At 38.4% G+C, this 17,985-nt stretch overlaps 1 protein-coding gene across 6 annotated transcripts in view; it reads right to left on the bottom strand.

Annotated features, from left to right (window-relative positions):
- Positions 1-17,779, bottom strand: part of FERMT2 (FERM domain containing kindlin 2) — a 70,600-nt gene extending 52,821 nt beyond the window's left edge. For 2 of the 6 annotated variants that reach the window (XM_067735518.1, XM_067735521.1), the window contains exons 1-2: positions 17,636-17,778; positions 17,066-17,231 (exon numbers count right to left, since the gene is read on the bottom strand). In XM_067735518.1, the coding sequence (XP_067591619.1) occupies positions 17,066-17,222 (157 nt within the window). In that variant the 5' untranslated portion in view covers positions 17,223-17,231; positions 17,636-17,778. Of the gene's footprint in view, positions 1-17,065; positions 17,232-17,635 lie in introns of all 6 variants that reach the window. The other 4 variants (XM_067735533.1, XM_067735525.1, XM_067735549.1 and 1 more) reach the window with 3 other exon arrangements.
- Between the last annotated feature and the right edge of the window lie 206 nt (positions 17,780-17,985).

Raw genomic sequence — 17,985 nt, 5'->3', positions numbered from 1 at the left:
GATGTAAGGAAAACTGCTAAGTTGCACCTGAAGACTGTGGATTGGATGGAGAGGAAGAAAGACAATGTTGCTGTTAAGTTGTGAGGGAGACAAGGGCTTCCTGCTAAAGTAGGGCACTTGGCTACTCCCTCGTCATCCTTCCATAAACTCCAGGAATTAACTGGCCTCCTTCCTCTTTCCCAGCTACAATTTGTTGTCTTAAGCCAAGGTTTCTTTCCTCTACTAAAGCTCCTAAAAACAGAAGAGCTTTACCTTCTGCTTTCCTCTCTAATTCCTGAAACATAGGAACTATTCTGATGTTTCTAATGAAATGTTATTGCCAATAATGTGTAAAGACAAGGTCTACAAGTAAAATTAATGCTTAAATAAGTTTAAAAAATTATCTCTATAATGTTATCCCTAATCTTTATTGAAATGTAAAGGACATTAAATATTAATTTCGCTTTTCGATCACATCATCTTTTGTTCTTAAGAATGCCTCACTCTCACTCTTTTAGGTCTCTCTCCTCCCAAACTCCTTTTAATTTCAGAGGTGAGGCAGCTGAGGATACTGCTCCCTTGTTTTTAGGATGTGCCCTCGTGTTCTTGTTTTTAATCACTCAGACCTTCAAAAAAGGAAATAGGCAAAATGGACGAAGTGTTGCTCTTCAGGTACACAACCAATAAATAAATCAATAAACATTTTCCAAGGACCTACCATATGCCAGACACTAAACTAGGCCATGGGAATACATAACTAGTTTCGTAAGAATTCCCATCAAAGAGTCACTTACAGTCCAAGTGAGGGACGCGGACAGTGGCAGAAAGATCAGAATCCAGTTCTAATAGGTATCTAACTGATATCTCAACTGAAGAGTCAGCATGAGAAAATGGGCTCACAGACTAAATTTATGTTCACTCAGCTCTGCCCAAGGTTAACAAACTCTGTCTCCCAGGCACACAGAGACCTGGTATTTCCACTTTATTTAATAATTTCTTTACCTCCCTACAGATGTCCAATCTGTCCTCTTCCTCACTCCTAAATACCTATTTCCTATAAGACTGCTAGTTCATTAGGGTCTCAAAGAGCTACAGGGAAATAGTCACTCAAACCACTCCATTTCTCTGTTCCAATACTATCCATACTTTGGAATGTCAATTTATTTATATATAATGGACCCCAGTCCCCTCCATACACCAAGAAGCTAGTCAATTCAAGATATATCCTAAGAAAGATATGGATTACACCAGATAATTAAGGACTAGACCATGGAAACTGTGATTCAAGTGAGGGTTGGTTTCAAGAGGTCCATCCTAGAACCGGCCAACGCTACAAAGTGACTCATCAGTTCACTCTCAAAACACCAAGTGTGAAGGAATATTTATATTATGCATGTCTTTAACTGATTTAACAATGGCAGCTACAGACAATAAAACTCAAAAAGGTTATGGTTAGTAGCTATTTTACTATTTGAAGAATGAGTATAGTACTATGCAAAATTAAACTGAGTTCAAAATAAGTGAAGAACACAAACAGGTATCAACTGTAAAGACACAATTTAGAAAAATAATGTAATTAACCACTTTTGATTTTACATTAGAAACTAGAATTATATTATAAAATGAATACTCTATCATCTAAAAATAATTGTAATAACTTCCAAGTCATTCCTCTCTTCTTTAAGACTGTTCTACAGAGACCAGAAGTAAATTCCTCAATTATTTTTAATCTTATTGTAGAAGAGTAACCCTCCCTTCCAGACTACGCTTCATTCTAGAGGAATAATCCCCAACAGATTCTCAGCAGTGTATTCTATACTACATTACTACAAGGCTATCTATGACTGAATCAAAGTTACTATAATAGGATTATTAGTATACTAGAAAGAAGTATATTCCTGATTTTCCACAGCTATGAAAAGCAGAAACAGACTGCTTTAAAAAAAGTCCCAGAGCTAACTCAGCTGACATATACTTTTGTTAATCAATAAAATGAAAAAAGGAAACACTAGCAATGAAGCATGTAAATATTCCATAATTCAGTAACTGTCCCCCACTCACCCCGTCCATTCAACAAATTAAGGGAGACTACACCAAGATCATATAAATAGTAATTATATTAACCTAATCTTTAAAATTGAATATCTTTAAAATTGAATATCTCTCTCCAAGGTCTAGTTTCTTCCTCGGTTTTTCTTTCTATCAAAGTACTATGGAATTTACCTCTCAAACAGCTGTTAAATTTGTCCCTTCCTTTCTTTTTATTACACTGCTTTAGCTTAAGTCCTCAGCATCTCTTGTCTGAACTACTATGATCCCATTTTTTACAAAACTATCTGAGTTATCTTTTAAAATGCAAATTTGATCATTTTACTTCTCTACGTAACTTTACAGGTCCTTCTGTTGCTGAAGTGTTTTATCACCTCTTAGCAGGTTACACAAACCTTAACCATCTGTGCCCCACACTGCTTGGCTATCCCCAGGTACAGCTCAGGCTCTGGCCCAGTTTGTGAAACAACTTGATGTTTTGTGCGTCCTTGATTGGATACCTTTCTCTTCCTCCCCTCATCAAGCTGACAAAATCCTACCAAAAACCAAATATTACCATCCCCAAGCCTTCACTGACCCTCCTGTTAAAGCCGTTACGTACATCTTAGCACTCTGAATATATACCACACTTCATTATAATTGATTTTATGTAACTACCTTCTTCCACTAGATTATGGGTCTTTGATCTTATTTATCTTGTACCTCAAAGGCAGAGCCCAGGGACTTTCCTGGTGGTGCAGTGGTTAAGAATCCACCTGCCAATGCAGGAGACACGGGTTCGATCCCTGGTCCAGGAAGATCCCACATGCCGCAGAGCAACTAAGCCCGTGCGCCACAACTACTGAGCCTGCACTCTAGAGCTCGCAAGCCACAACTACTGAGCCCTCATGCCACAACTACTGAAGCCCATGTGTGCCTAGAGCCCATGCTCCACAACAAGAGAAGCCACCGCAATGAGAAACACGTGCACCGCAAGGAAGAGTAGGCCCCGTTCGCCGCAACTAGAGAAAGCCCGCGTGCAGCAATGAAGACCCAACATAGCCGAAAATAAATAAGTAAAATAAATAAATTTTTTAAAAGGCAGAGCCCAGGGCCTGGCACATGGAATTAAACCAATAAATATTTGTAATATGCAGGCAACGTGTAAACTCTTAAGTGTATACAGGCAAATGAAAAAATAATAAAACTGGTATTTACTGTACTGTAATTTAAAACATTAGAAATATTGAGAAGTGTTACACTTCTTTGTAAAAACTTACCAAGAGTAGTTTTATTCATTTATTTATTTTCGCTGCACCAGGTCTTGCTGCATGAGGGATGTTTAGTTGCAGCATGCAGACTTCTTAGTTGCGGCATGTGGACTCTTAGTTGAGGCATGCATGTAGGATCTAGTTCCCCGACCAGGGATCGAACCCGGGCCCCCTGCATTGGGAGCGTGGAGTCTTACCCACTGGACCACCAGGGAAGTCCCCAAGAATAGTTTAAATACTACTTGTCTATGCCCTGGAAAATTATCATACTCCTTTCTAGGTCTGGATCAATTTCCAACATTTTATCCTGCGTACTTTCAATGCCATGCTATATCTCCGAGAGTTCTTTTAATATGCAGTTTTTTGCTGGTGTCGCTTCCTCTGAGACATCTTTGTCTTTTTTGTCATACCACTTAATCTCATTTATGTCAATAAGTCTGCCTTCACTAAATTCCTCTGGCTGTGTATCTAGAGTCTCTCAGATGGCAACAGCACCCGCATTCCCACGGTGAGCTGTTTCTTCTATAACTCCATTTAGTCTTGATTCAAATTTCAGTTCTGGCATCACCACTTTTTGGATTTTTCTGCTGCACATTTATCTTTGTTGGCCAATTCCCTCTTTCAGTTATCCATTTAAAAAAAATCTCATGAGTTTATCAGTGGGAGAAAAAGAAGCAACACAACTACATATGCTGGCTTACGCATGAACACAAATATACAGTAACCAATCATGGACAGACTGAAATATGTGATATGACTGGTCACCGATCATGATTCACATGTTACTGACACAGTGAACTGTAGACTGAAGAGCTAGAAGCAAAGTTGGTACTTTATGCAGTTACTCAAAGTATGGTGGTAACTGAAATGTGAACCATGTTGTTGGATAACTGGTGTTAACTAAACCATGATAACTGAAACATGTGCATACTGAAACTGTGCAAAATACTGATGGTTTCCAAAAATATGATATGTCCTTTTCTTAAAAAAAATGTTTTTCATCTGTTAGCATAAGCAGTAAACTGCTTCAAACTTTACATATCATTCAAGTTGCCAAATTATTTCAATTAAAGTACCCCATTCAATTTTAGCTTAAGAAAACTATTGGTTTACATTAAGACTTCAATGACTGGCTAAAGCAGATGCATCACCCAGTTTTCAAAAACGTTTAGAAACTAAACTCCTGATTAAAAAGTGACTCACTGATGTTTCTTTGACATAGCTAACTTGATTGAAAATTAGGAATTCACTCATCAAAACAAAACAAAATCAACTAAGTTTACAAATGGCCTTCTGAAGTTACTCACAAACCCAAAATAATGTTTATCAATTTCAATATCAATTATTTCCTATTATAAAATATACTAACTCAAAGTAGTTGAGGAGCTTTACCAGATGACATACATGCATGCAATTACAGAGTGCGCACAAACAGAAGTCATGTCAATTATTCATTTCCAGAGGGTGGGTAACTTTCTATCCAATCCAACGGCTTACTACTAATTTGGTTCAACTTGACTTAGTTCCTAGAAGACTGGACTCAGAGTCCATGCAATGTCAACATGTAACAAATTCTAAGAGAGTTAACATCAAGGCTGAATGTATCAGTTAGTATTTGACTCACAGAGGTAATATAACTGGATTTGTCTTTTAAAGTTGGTCAAAGGCACTAGCTCTTCTATAGTTCAAAAAAGAAGTAACTTAAGAATATTTTATTGGCTTTGACATTTAAAATTTATCTCAGAAACAAATTCTAATACAGGACTGGAGTGCAGACTACTGAAAAGATATTTCTTGGAATCCAAGAGGCTTACTACTGCTTGTATCTTATGTTACTGACACATATGTACATGATGAACTCCAAATTTGTAAAGATCTAATGTCTCTTCCAATTTAAAATCTATTATTGGTACCTCACAGCTCTTAGTACAAGTGTTTTAAACCTGGTTTACAACGCACTTCAAGCACTTGCTTATTTCTTAAGCCTGTCAAGTCACGGGTTCCCCAGGACCATTCCTCCATCATCATTAGACTTCTTTCAGTTCCTCAAATGGCAGCCTTCCCTTGTTCCCATGCTCTCATGCTGGGACTTCTCATCTTCTCCCAACCTGTTGTTCTTTTATCCCATGCCCCCATGCTAAGATCCTTTGTCACTCTTCTGGCTAATTCCTACTCCACCGTCAGCCCTCGTTTTAAAAGTAATTTCCTCCAGAAACCCTTCCCCATTGACTAGGTCAGATTCCCCAGTACATACTCTCAGAACTATTTCAATTATCCTAACACTCATCACATTATAGCAATTACTTATTTAAAGACTGTCTTGCCCCTAAGACTACAAGTTGAATTAGTGTAAGGAATAAGCTAATTTTGTTCACTTCTTGTCTCTCTCATTCATAGTATGGCATCTAGCATTCAGCAGGTTCTCATTTAAAACATTAAGTGGGTGCGTGAAGGAATAATAGAACAGAATATCATTTCCTCACTTACTTAACTATATCTTTCCTCTCTATAATTATTATCTTCTACTTCTCTAAGCTAGTCTCCAGAACACCATAAACACCGCAATCCTCAATCCAGAATGCCTTTCTTCCTAACTTTTCACGCTGGCCCTCTTTAAATAAAGCCAGTCTCTGTTCATGCTTCTAAATCTCCACCACCTTCCTGTACCACTTATTTGGCACTTCACAACCAGACTGTCAACTCAAAGCAATCTTCCGTTTCCATTTTGGTACTAGAAAGCTGCTCACGTTTTGAGTGGGGACTATGTCCCATTACCTAATATAATGGTTGGCCCTCCATAAATGTTTTGCTTGCTGCTACTACTGATGAGGTCAAGTTCATGTACCTCTTTAATCCCCACAAAAGTCTCATGTTATAAACCTCTCTAACCTATTGAAAACAGAATATGAGTGTACAGACTTTAGGTAGGAATATTTATATGCGAATGTCTCCTCTTGCTCTAAAGCCCCTCCTTCCTAGTCTAAGTTCTTTAAGGCATTTATTCCCCAAACTCATAAGGTGAGATATTTAATAGTGAGGTATCCCAGAGGTCCATTAGGACCCTCAATAAAATAACACCAGTTACTCTAACAGAACTTACTATGTGCCACTGTGTGCTTTACACATAGGTATTCATTTAATCCTCACAACAACCCTATGAGGTAAGTATACCATTATCTCCATTTTACTTGTAAGGAAACTAAGTCACAGCAATGCTAAATAACTTGACACAAGGTCACAAAGCTTATAGGGAGTGAAGCCAGTATTTAAACCCAAGGCAGTGTGGCTTCGGGGAATATATTCAGAGTTCAGAACCATTAAACAAAACTTCCAACAGCAAGAAAATAAGAAGAGGTTTCTGGTTAAGTACTACATAAATACAATGAAAATGAATTAGCCTACTTCAATCCACAGTTCAAATTTATGTTTTAGGTTTACATAGTATTTGAAGGACAACTGAGGATAACATTTTTTTGAGCTCTTAATATAGGCAGTCTACTTATTACCAGGGATTCTGTTAATACTTTTAACACCATACTCAGTTGGTTAACTGAGTAACTCCAAGAAACAGGGAAGTAAACTAAGGTTAAGGTTAAATGAGACTAATAATCAGGAGAGGTTAAAATAACATGCCAAGGTCATATATAACTCGAAGTGGCATGTCTTAGACTTAAGTTCTTAAACACTAACGAAGTTCACCTTTTAAAGAAGGCACTTGCCTAAACAAGAACATTAAATTTATTGGAAATACCCTCCATTTAAGCATAGTTTATCTATAATTTTGTCCATATTGAAGCATAAAATCTACTGCTTCTAAAACATGTTATACTTTTTAAAAATATTACCCATAGTGATGCAAGTTAGCATAATAAAGTTAAAATGCATTCCTAATATGGTAGAGGATAAATCAGTACTATTTGGCTTACCTTTATAAATGACACTTTCTCAATCTTTTATAAAATATTATTTCTCTAGCTCAGTAAAAGGGAACATTTTACACAGCTACATTTCATCATCAACATAGCTACACTGACAAAGGCTATTCTAAAACACTTCATATATATTAACTAACTGAATCCTTATACTAATCCTAGGATAAAGATACTATTATTATTCCCATTTTACAGATGAGCAAGCAGAGGCACAGACAAGTAGGTCACAGAGCTGCACAGCTAGAATATGGTAAAGTCAGGACTGTGACACAGTCAGGAGGCCCTCCCACAGTCTGTGGTCCACAACAAGGGCATTCTATCACAGCAACAGATTTCATCAACACCTTGCATAAAACCTTAAAATGATACAGCAATTGTTTGCTTTCTTCAAGTTATTTTTAATTTCAAAGGTTATGAAATTCAGGAGCTGCATTAAGGAACAATAAGCCTGGAGGCACTTATCCAACAGACATCTTCATCTACAATAAATAATGCTGGCACTTGATTGGTGTTTTATTCATAACCTTGAGCGTTCCATTAAGAAAAGATATCAAAACCATCAACACACTGATGCTTTAACATCACAATTGATCTTTAAAATACTTAATGTAGTTTTTAGTTACAGCATAATATAAGACAGGTAAATATCTCAGAAAAGATTCACTACCGATTCCAAAGCAAATGTCACCTCCTCTGGGCCGAAGGTTATCGGCTCCATAACCTTGAAAACTGTATAAGGGTTGCCCAAGGATACACTGAAACTGGATGGGTCCTTATACAACTAAATAGTAGATAATCGAGTCTGAAAACTGAATCGTGAAAGGAAAGGAAACTGAAATGTAAACTCCACATTTCAATGATTTATTGCTTATCTTCTTCTCTTAACACTGATTCACTTAGAAGCAAAATTATTGAAACTGAGAGAAAATATCAGAAAATAAATTTTCAAGACATTTTACCACGTAACTCTGAGTCACTATGAATAAATAGTGTAGTATTCTCAATGAAGGAAGGTAGACCAGGATTCGAATAATGACCCTTTATACACAACAGTACTGTTTTAGCTTATCTTCTAGTTTAGAGAGAGATCATATTTGAAAAATTTTCAAAGAATTCTAATAACATTACAAAGGTAAGGGAACAAACATAAATGAAGGCGTATTCTGTGTTTATCTATATTGTACAAGTAAGGAAACTGAGATCCTTAACGTGAAAACCCTGACTTAAAAAATTTTTTAAATCACACAGCTATTAAGTGGGATGGTCAGGATTGGAATCCAGACTTAATTCTTTCTGTAACATTAAACCCTGAAACGTTTATTATTCAATGATGCTTTACTATAGATCTATTTTTATGACTAAAGTTCTAAAAAATCTAACTTTTCTAGTAGATCGATGGTAAATCAGTTTTCATTGGACTATTATTTTACACCTCAGATTCTATCAAATTAAAGTTGTAATTACATTATTTTAAATTGATATGATGCAATTATTTCCTTTCTAATACATTATCACTACTTTACCTCACATATTCCTCCTTATTAACATACAAATAGACAGAAGCTATACAACTTCCAGGACAAAATCTTTGAGACCTTGCCTAGGCCAATTTCCTTGCATGAGACAATTTTTTAAAAGTTCAATCCAGAAAAGAAAAATCTTGATAAAATGGACTTCCTCTAAATTTTGCTCTTTGAAAGATACGGTTAAGAAAATAAAAAGACAAGCCATAGACTGGGAGGAAATACTGCAAAACACATATCTGATAAAGTACTTGTATCTAGAATAAAGAACTCTTAAAACTCAGTAAGAAAACAAACACCACAATTTAAAAAAATAGGCAAAAGATATGAAGACTGTTCACTAAGATATACAGATGACATATAAGCAGGTGAAAAGCTTCCCATCGTTAGTCATTAGGGAAATGGGAATTAAAATCATAATGAGATACCACTACATACTTTATTAGACTGACTAAACAAAAATAAAAACAAAAACACCTGACAATACCAAGTGCTAAGGGAGGACTGAGAGCAACTGGAACTCTCAAAAAAATTTTTTTCAATTCTTATACCATGCTGATAGGCATGCAAAATGATGTGGTCACTTTGGAAAAACTGGGCAGTTTCCTAAAAAATTTAAGCATGGGGGATGGTGGGGGTGGGGGTGGTGGGATGAACTGGGAGATTGGGATTGACATGTATACACTAACATGCATAAAATAGATAACTAATGAGAACCTGCTGCATAAAAAATAAAATAAAATAAAATTCAAAAAATAAATTTAAGCATATACTTAGGATACTACCCACCAATCCCTCTCCTTGGTAGTTATCCAAGAGAAATGAAAATACACATTCATGGAAATGTTTACAACAGCCCAATTCATAATCTCCCCAAACTGGAAACAACACTGGTAGACTGGAAACACTGGAAACAAGTGGTAGATGGATAAACTGTGGTACACATCCATACAATGAACTACAACTCAACAACAACAACAAAAAACTACTGATACACACAAATCTAAAATGTATTATGCTAAAAATATTTTTTACATAAAATAAAATGTATTATACTAAGCAAAAGAAACCACCCTCAAAGCTACGTGGTTCCATTTATATGACATTCTAGAAAAGGCATTCAGTGGTTTTTAGAAGCTGGGGTTGAGGGGATGGGCTGATTATAAAGGAACACAAAGACATTTTTTGTAGTGTTGGGAAAGTTCTATATCTTGATTGTGATTGTTTTACATGACTGCATGGGTTTGTCAAAACTCAGCACATTATACTAAAAAGTATGAATTTTACTATACATAAATTATACCTCGTAAGCTTGACATTAAGAAAAAATTAACAAGCAAAAAATGCAATAATTATGCAAAAATTTGTTACAAATGAATTATACTGGATATGAATTTGTAACCACAAACCCAAGTGTAGAATGTCACATCTCATTTAAAAAATTATTTTATAATATTCTTTTAGAATATTTGTTTACCTCACACTGGGCATATACCATTTTGTAATGTACAGTGGCATCAGCATTATTAATTTTTATTTCAGTAATATAATTATTTAAATAAAAATACTGAATATGGGGCTTCCCTGGCGGCGCAGTGGTTGAGAGTCTGCCTGCCGATGCAGGGGACACGGGTTTGTGCCCCGGTCCAGGAAGATACCACATGCCGCGGAGCGGCTGGGCCCATGAGCCATGGCCACTGAGCCTGCGCGTCCACAGCCTGTGCTCCGCAACGGGAGAAGCCACAACAGTGAGAGGCCCGCGTACCGCAAAAAAAAAAAAAAAAAAAAAACTGACTATGTTAGCTTTTTTCTTAAACCACTTTCATTAGTTTCTAAATGGGCTTAATGTTTTCATATGCCAAGGCACAATTTTGTATCATTGCTTTGTTATAAGTGAATAAAAAACATACTACTGAGGCCTTCGTGGTTATAAATTTTTCAAATCTCTGGAATACCATCGTCCACTTGTTGGTCCATTCCATTTCAGAAATCTCATGAAAACAGTAGTTAAATAGCTCTTTGCTACATTACAGGGGCAGGTGTGTTTGGAAGTGAGCGAAAGAGCGGAATGATAGCTATTTTCCTTGTTGTTTAGGGGGTGAGAGCACAAAGCAGTCCCAAACTAGGCTCCTTCTGAGGAGTACAGTTCTCCACGATTAAAGCTAGAACCTATTAAACAGTCTAGATTATATCTTAACTCCTTTCAAAAGGAGTCCCTCCCTGATCCCCATCCCCAGTTCAGGGTATTCAGGGACTTTCAATGCCACTCTCATTTGTATAGCACAAAGAGTCCATGTAATGCATTTTCACATGTAGTATCTCTTTTCCCACCAAGACCTGTAAGAAAGTTTTCTTAAATTTGCATTTTACAGATGTCAAAACCCACTCAGCAGACTGGATTAGCTGTCCAGTGATCACACAAACCAATACGTGGCAGAGCCAGAATACTGTTTATTATTCTATGGATGCATTAACATTTACTACAGTCTAAAGACAACCAACACTATGGGAAATCTATACCCAATGATGTCTAAAACTATTATCTATACCTTATCCGATAGAAAGCTAAGAAGAAAACTGAACTTTAAAGATAAAAGTGTATGAAAAAGAACCTATAAACATATCATTCTAGGGCTTCCCTGGTGGCGTAGTGGTTGAGAGTCCGCCTGGCTTTGCAGGGGATGCGGGTTCGTGCCCCGGTCCGGGAAGATCCCACATGCCGCGGAGCGGCTGGGCCCGTGAGCCATGGCCGCTGAGCCTGCGCGTCTGGAGCCTGTGCGCCACAACAGGAGAGGCCACAACAGTGAGAGGCCTGCGTACCGGGAAAAAAAAAAAAGCTAAGGAACTGTTCCATAGGGTGGCTATGAAGTCTGAAAACAGGTACAATTGCTTTACACGTATCTTAATGTAATATTAATAAGCCACATATTACATATTCTCCTATGGTTCCAAACTTGGTAGCCATTGTGTATATTAAAAGAAACTAAGTAAAGAGGTCAATTTAGTGATAGTTAAATGTAGAATGAAATCCTGGATGGAAAAGACAAAGGCCAATACTGGAACAACTGGCAAATCTGAAATATGGATACATGTCAGACAATTAGTATTGAACATGTTAGACATGTTAGTACTGAATCAATGTTACATTTCCTGAATTTGATAACTGTAATGTAATACCTAAGAGAAGTCCTTGTTCTTAGGTGATACATATTTTAAGTACTTAGGGATGAAGGGTTATGATGTGTGCAAATACCTCAAATGGTTCCCAAAAAATGTGTATGTGTTTACGTGTACAGAGAAATCAAATGACAAAATGTTAACTGATGGTCTAGATGAAGATTATAGTGTTCACAGTTATTATTCTTGAACTTATAAGTTTGAAATTTCAAAAAATAATTAGTTGAAGGTAAAAAGCAAAACTTTAAATTTTCTTTCAATTTTCTTCAATAGCTAACAGACGTTTCCGACAAGATCTTTTCTAAGAAACTGAATAAAAAAGATATATCCTTCCTAGTGCCTCTATAAATAAGTTAACTCTAGTTGGAATCAAACAGTATTTGTTGATCTTTTAAAAACTGTGTATAAAACACGGGAGCAAACCACACATAATGTATCCAAGGAATAGCTTATACTTTATTAGGTGCTATGAGAATTTCAGTAAAATTTACAAACTGCCCTTTATTTTAAGGAGCTTAAGATGTGCTGAGAAACATAAAATTCAATGTCCAGCTCCTGTGGATCATTAACAGTACTCTAAACACTTATAAGACAGTACATATTTAACTAAAATTTTCCTCACTCTAATATATATGATTTCACCATTAGGTGTTTCTCCCACCCCACTCCAAAAGATTTTCAAATTTATTTTTATCTTAATATATTTCACTACAAATGCAGTGAGGCTGCATCATGTAGACATTTTACTTCCATGAATTCAACCATAAGCTCTCAGGGGGAAAAACTGAGGATTTCAACAGCACAGCACCATTCCACGAAATAAGCATACCTTCCCCAAGGAGCACTAAGCAGGAGTATAAGGGAGCTGTCCAGTAACATATGTGTCTCTCCCTGTGTGCATCTTGCCAAGCTCTGATCCTAGTATTCAAAGCATTTTTGTGTAACAAAGCCCCTAATGCAAGCTAATTGCTTCATCTGGGGCTCAACTAATTTATCTTTGGAGTTTCTGAAGGAAAAACTAGCTATTTTGCACTCCTATGAAATGAATGTATGGAAACCATACTTCATGATGACTTTAAGGGATTTTTAAGGTCATCTGAACCAAAATCTTTTTTTTGGGGGGGGGGCGGTCATCACGTGTGCTAAATTCACAGTTTAACTCAATCCTAACATGCAACTCCAACGCAAATGTACTCTATTTCATTATTATAGCAAGAACATGACACACTTTAAAGCAAGGATGACTTCTTTCCAAAGGCTACATCCAGAAACATATTCCTCAAATTTTCTAAGTCAACTCCATATATTTTTTTAGGTGCTCCTGAGTTTGCCAATTTACATTTTTTCCTCTGGATTATCATTTAATCTGATTTAACCCAACTTCTACATTCTTCCTACCCATAGAATCAGAGTTAGAAGAAACTTAGAAATCACACAGCCTATTCCTCCCTCCAACCTCATAGAGCTGTTGGCTGGAGATTTCCATTCACTAAGTTCCATGTTATAATAAATTCCTTACTCTCTAACTACCATAAATTTTTCTAGAAAATTAAAGATCTAATTGTACACAATTCTAAAAAGACAATTTTTATAAAGTGATACTAAAATGCAGTGAAACAAAGCATCTCTCTGGCATCTTGAATCCTCAACACGTACTAACCTCTGAATCCTATGGAGTAGAACAGTTTTAATAATTCTGAATGATCTCCAGAGGAACGTCAGGGAATCCCATAAACCTGGGCCTCTTCCTTATAACATTTGCTTTTGAATACAATTATTTTATAATTTTATCCTCTGATGTCTTATTTTTATAATCCTTAACCCTGATGTCTTATATTTTAACTCTTTTCTTAAAAAAGAAAAAAACTAGGGACTTCCCTGGAGATCCAGTGGTTAAGATGCCGTGCTTCCACTGTAGGGGGCTCAGGTTCCATCCCTGGTCAGGGAACTAGATCCCACATCCCGCCTGGTGCGGCCCCCCCCCCCAAAAAAAAACAACTATAAGCTTTCAAAACTTTTTAACAAAAAGTACAATAAATTTTAAAAATTCTATTTAAAGCTTCTAATCTGGATTTTTAAAAAAATAAAGTGAAGTAACTTTTCGTTTTCAGAATGAGGTCGAAATTATTTGTCTAGTAGCAACCTAAAGTCATAGATGCAAAAAGTTTCTGTGACATCAGGATATAATTCCCTAAAGCCCACCTTTTCATGGTATACACTCTTTATTTTCTTGTAAAAGGTTAGTGCAGAATGACAAATGTGTACTAAAATTTAAAAGGGATCGTTCAGATCTTTGAATGAAAGTCATAAATCTAAGAATCATGGTTGAATGACCTTAGCTGAAGAAGCACACAAGTTCTTTATAAAATTCTAACTAAATACAAAGATGTTGTCGACATTCTAAGGAACCATTACTTACTTTTACAGCTTGCTTAATTAAAGTGCCTAAGTCTGGGATGAACACTGTACCTTCAAAATAAGGCTGACCTTCAAGGGCCAAACCTTAGTGTTGTATCATAACCCTTTTCTTGATCACAGACCTCTTTGTGAATCTAATGAAAGCTAAAAAGCCTCTTCCCAGAAAATTTCACATGTGCACATACACACAAAATTTTAACACAATGTTGAGGGAAGGAGTCATCATGGACTCTATCCATCCCAGAGAAATAATTGCTATCGCTGATTATATGGAAGACAGCCTTAAAACATAATGCTTTGGTATTCATACACACTCTGATGAGAATAAGAAGGGTATCAAACACGCATCCGGAGTTTGAAAACGTAGGTGAAGGCTGTTCTGCGGCACCGTAAGTGTTCTGAGACCAGAGCACCCTGGTCTGCTAACTGTCCATCCCTGCTCTGCAATCCCCTCCAACATGACACCCTGTCTCATCCCTACCATGACCTCCACCTCTTATCTACACTCGGCAAGTTGCTCTGATCTACTTCGTTGACAAGTAACCATCCAGTCTGCCCTTTAATACCTTCAGTAACACAACTTAGGGCTTCAGAAGGCAGGCCATTCCAGTTTTAGGCAACTCTGAAGCATTATAAAGTTCTTTTCTAACCTGATTAGACTGGTTTGTAAATTTTAAATGCTGTCCTGAATTTCGCCTCTATTTATTTGCCAATAGGTAACAAAATAGCTTGCCATCCAAAGTATCTAATCCTAAAACCAGGAGCAAAAAATCATTTAGCCTTACTTTTTCCCAAACAGGAGAGTCAGAATTAAGCTGAAAAACACTTTCTATTTGAAAGTCAAAACCTAAGAGGATCAGTATTGGCTCAGTTCAAGAAAGATGTAAGGCTTTCACGTACACAACATCTCCTACCTTGTTGGGCTTCTTTTCACTGCATAAAATATTTAAAATGCATCAACATTAAAAGATTAAATTATAATCACTGCAAATTAACATCAGTTCTGTCTAAAAATAGTTTCTTCTCTGTATTTCTATTTATGCCTGTGATTCTGTAATAAACAGCTCTAATCAATGCAATATAAATATAGAAGTCATTATTTATTCATTAGATAAAGCCTGGCTTTCAAGAACTACAAGTTATCTCAGTCACCTTCAACAGGTCCTTTTTCACAATAAGGAATATCTCTTATTGAAACCGGAGTATTAATAAGGTCCATTTATCATATATAAAGCAATATCTGAAGAAAATGCTTGCTTCCTTTGAAAACAAAGGAAATACAAACAATTATATTTGAAATTTTCTTCCTAAAACGTAACCCCTCACTAGTGCTGAACAAAAAAGGTTCAGAAATATTCTGCACAGTGATTGATTAATCAGATAAGAACAATGCTAACGAACAGTTAAGTGGATAAACACACAGCAAAATCTCATTTTCAAAGGGCCACGGGGGGGGGGGGTGCCCTCTGTCCTGCGTTTTGTCTCAGAGAATCAAATAATGCACAGTCCTAAGGAGGAGGCTACCCTGCAAGGAGCTTCTTTATGGTCCTTCAATAATTACACTTCCTGCAGGAATCCAAAGAAGACCCATCTAAATGAATGCTGTCTTACACTGCAAATTACACTGGAGCACTATTTTGGTAAGTTTATGTGGTAGGTATACACTAATCCCTTGGTAAGAAATACATTTCCTGATAAATAACCACTTCTCTACTTTTCCAGAATGGCCAGAAGAAGGAATGCTGTGTTTTAAAGACACACACACACAAAGCCTAAAAAGATAATGCCATGCATTTCCACTTTTCAGAACCTGTATTACAAACAAATGGCACATTAAAGCTCAGGAACAGTCCTTCAAGCTGTCTCTTGTAATAAAAGCATCTATTGAATCATTTTAGTTGATTCTTCCAGCTGAAAATGGTTTCATCCATCACAAATGTGTACTGAAAAATTTTCTTACACTTCACATTGTTGGATACCCTATTATTTAAGACTGAGTCAGTTTTAAATCAATCAACATTTTAAAATCAATATATTTGTACCTAAGCAAATATGTCAATCTCAAGTTCAATAATGTCTGCTTTTTAATACAAAATTCTTTCACCAGCTTGTTATTCATATAAAATCGAACGCGGGAAATAACTTAAAGCACGGACTACTATAGGTAGTCAAACACTGCCCTACCCCTTATAAGAGTGGATGACTGCAACATTTTGATATACTCCATCACGTAGTAGTACAGCTACAAGACCTTCACATCAGCGCCAGAAGTTGAACAATTTCCAGTAGAATTTATTCTTAAATAGATTTTGCATCATCCTCAATACCAAACGTCACCAACGACCAGGTACACTGAAGATAAGTAATTGATAACCACAAACCCTGTAATATAACCCTCTCAACATTCACTTGCGCACTCTTTCATTTCTTTTAATGTGAAATCGCTAAGTGTAAAAAATTAAGGAATCTTCTCCGTTTACTACGCAGTTGAGCGTATTAATCGGGAGGCTGGAATCACCAAATTATGAAAATTTCAGAGTAACAATACAAAACAAGATTCAAAGGGAAAAAGGTCTATTTGCTTAAATACTGAGAGAGCTTACATTTTTTAAAAGTATTTGCGGGATGCCAAGCAAGATTTCCAAAATCCACCCGTCCTCCCGCCTTAAGTCACCCCCCCCAACCCCGCGCCCAGCCTGGGTAGTCGTTACTTTGACGCGGCCGGGATGCTACTCACCGAGTTTTTCCACCAACTTGAGCATCACCCCTCCAATGTGCACCTCCCCGGTCACTCTTAGGGTGACATCGCGGTTCAGGTCCGTCACATGAACGCTCAATTCCCACGTCCCATCCGCATAGCAGCCATCTGGCATCCTTATCCCGTCTAGAGCCATGGCTCCTTCCTGCAAGCACGGAGGAAATGGCTCTCGTCAGCGTCACTCCCCCAAAGGCAGGCAAATCCCACTGAACTCGCAGAGTCGGCCGCGAGGTGAGAGAAGGTGGAGAACGCGAGGGTTTCCGCATGAACCCAAGTTCGGGAGAGACGCGGCGAGACCAGCTGCAGGCAGGATCCTGCGCCCCTTCCCAGCGGCTGCCCCGCGCTCCCGCCCGGCGGCGGCCCTCGGCGGACACGGCGCCGCCCGCCCCGCGCGGCCCCAGCCTAGCGGCCCTCGCCTAGCGGACCGCGGCGGGCTTCACCTGCCCGCCTGCTGGCCGCACCCAGGCTCGGGAGACGCCGCCTGCGGGCTCCACAGTCCTCCTCCCCGCCCACGCTACCCCTCGGTCCCCTCCGGGCCCGGCCCCTCACCGCGCGCTTCTCGCGCTCCCGGCCCGGGGCTCCCGCGGCAACAGGCGCGGGGCGAAGGCTCGCCCGGCGGCGGCGGCGGCTGTGGCTGCGGGTACCCTCCTCTGCGGGCGAAACGCTGCGTCCCGGCCGGAGCGACTAATGGAGTCCGGTCGTCGCGGCCCCTCGCCTCTCCCTCCGCGCTCCACCCCTCTCTCCCCGCCCCCTCAGTCCGAGTCCGGCTCCCTCCCCCTCGCCCCGCTAAGGCGCACGCAGCGGGTCTAGCCGCCTCGCCCCTCCCCCCGCGTCCCCTGCGGCCGCACTCGGGGCCGAGGCCGCGCGGACTCCCGGGCTGGGGGCGGGGCGGCGCGCGG

This window comes from Pseudorca crassidens, chromosome 1, assembly GCF_039906515.1.
Source record: "Pseudorca crassidens isolate mPseCra1 chromosome 1, mPseCra1.hap1, whole genome shotgun sequence".
NCBI classification, from domain to species: Eukaryota; Metazoa; Chordata; class Mammalia; order Artiodactyla; family Delphinidae; genus Pseudorca; species Pseudorca crassidens.
The sequence above is the reverse complement of the archived record's forward strand: the minus strand, read 5'-3'. Positions and strand labels throughout refer to the sequence as shown.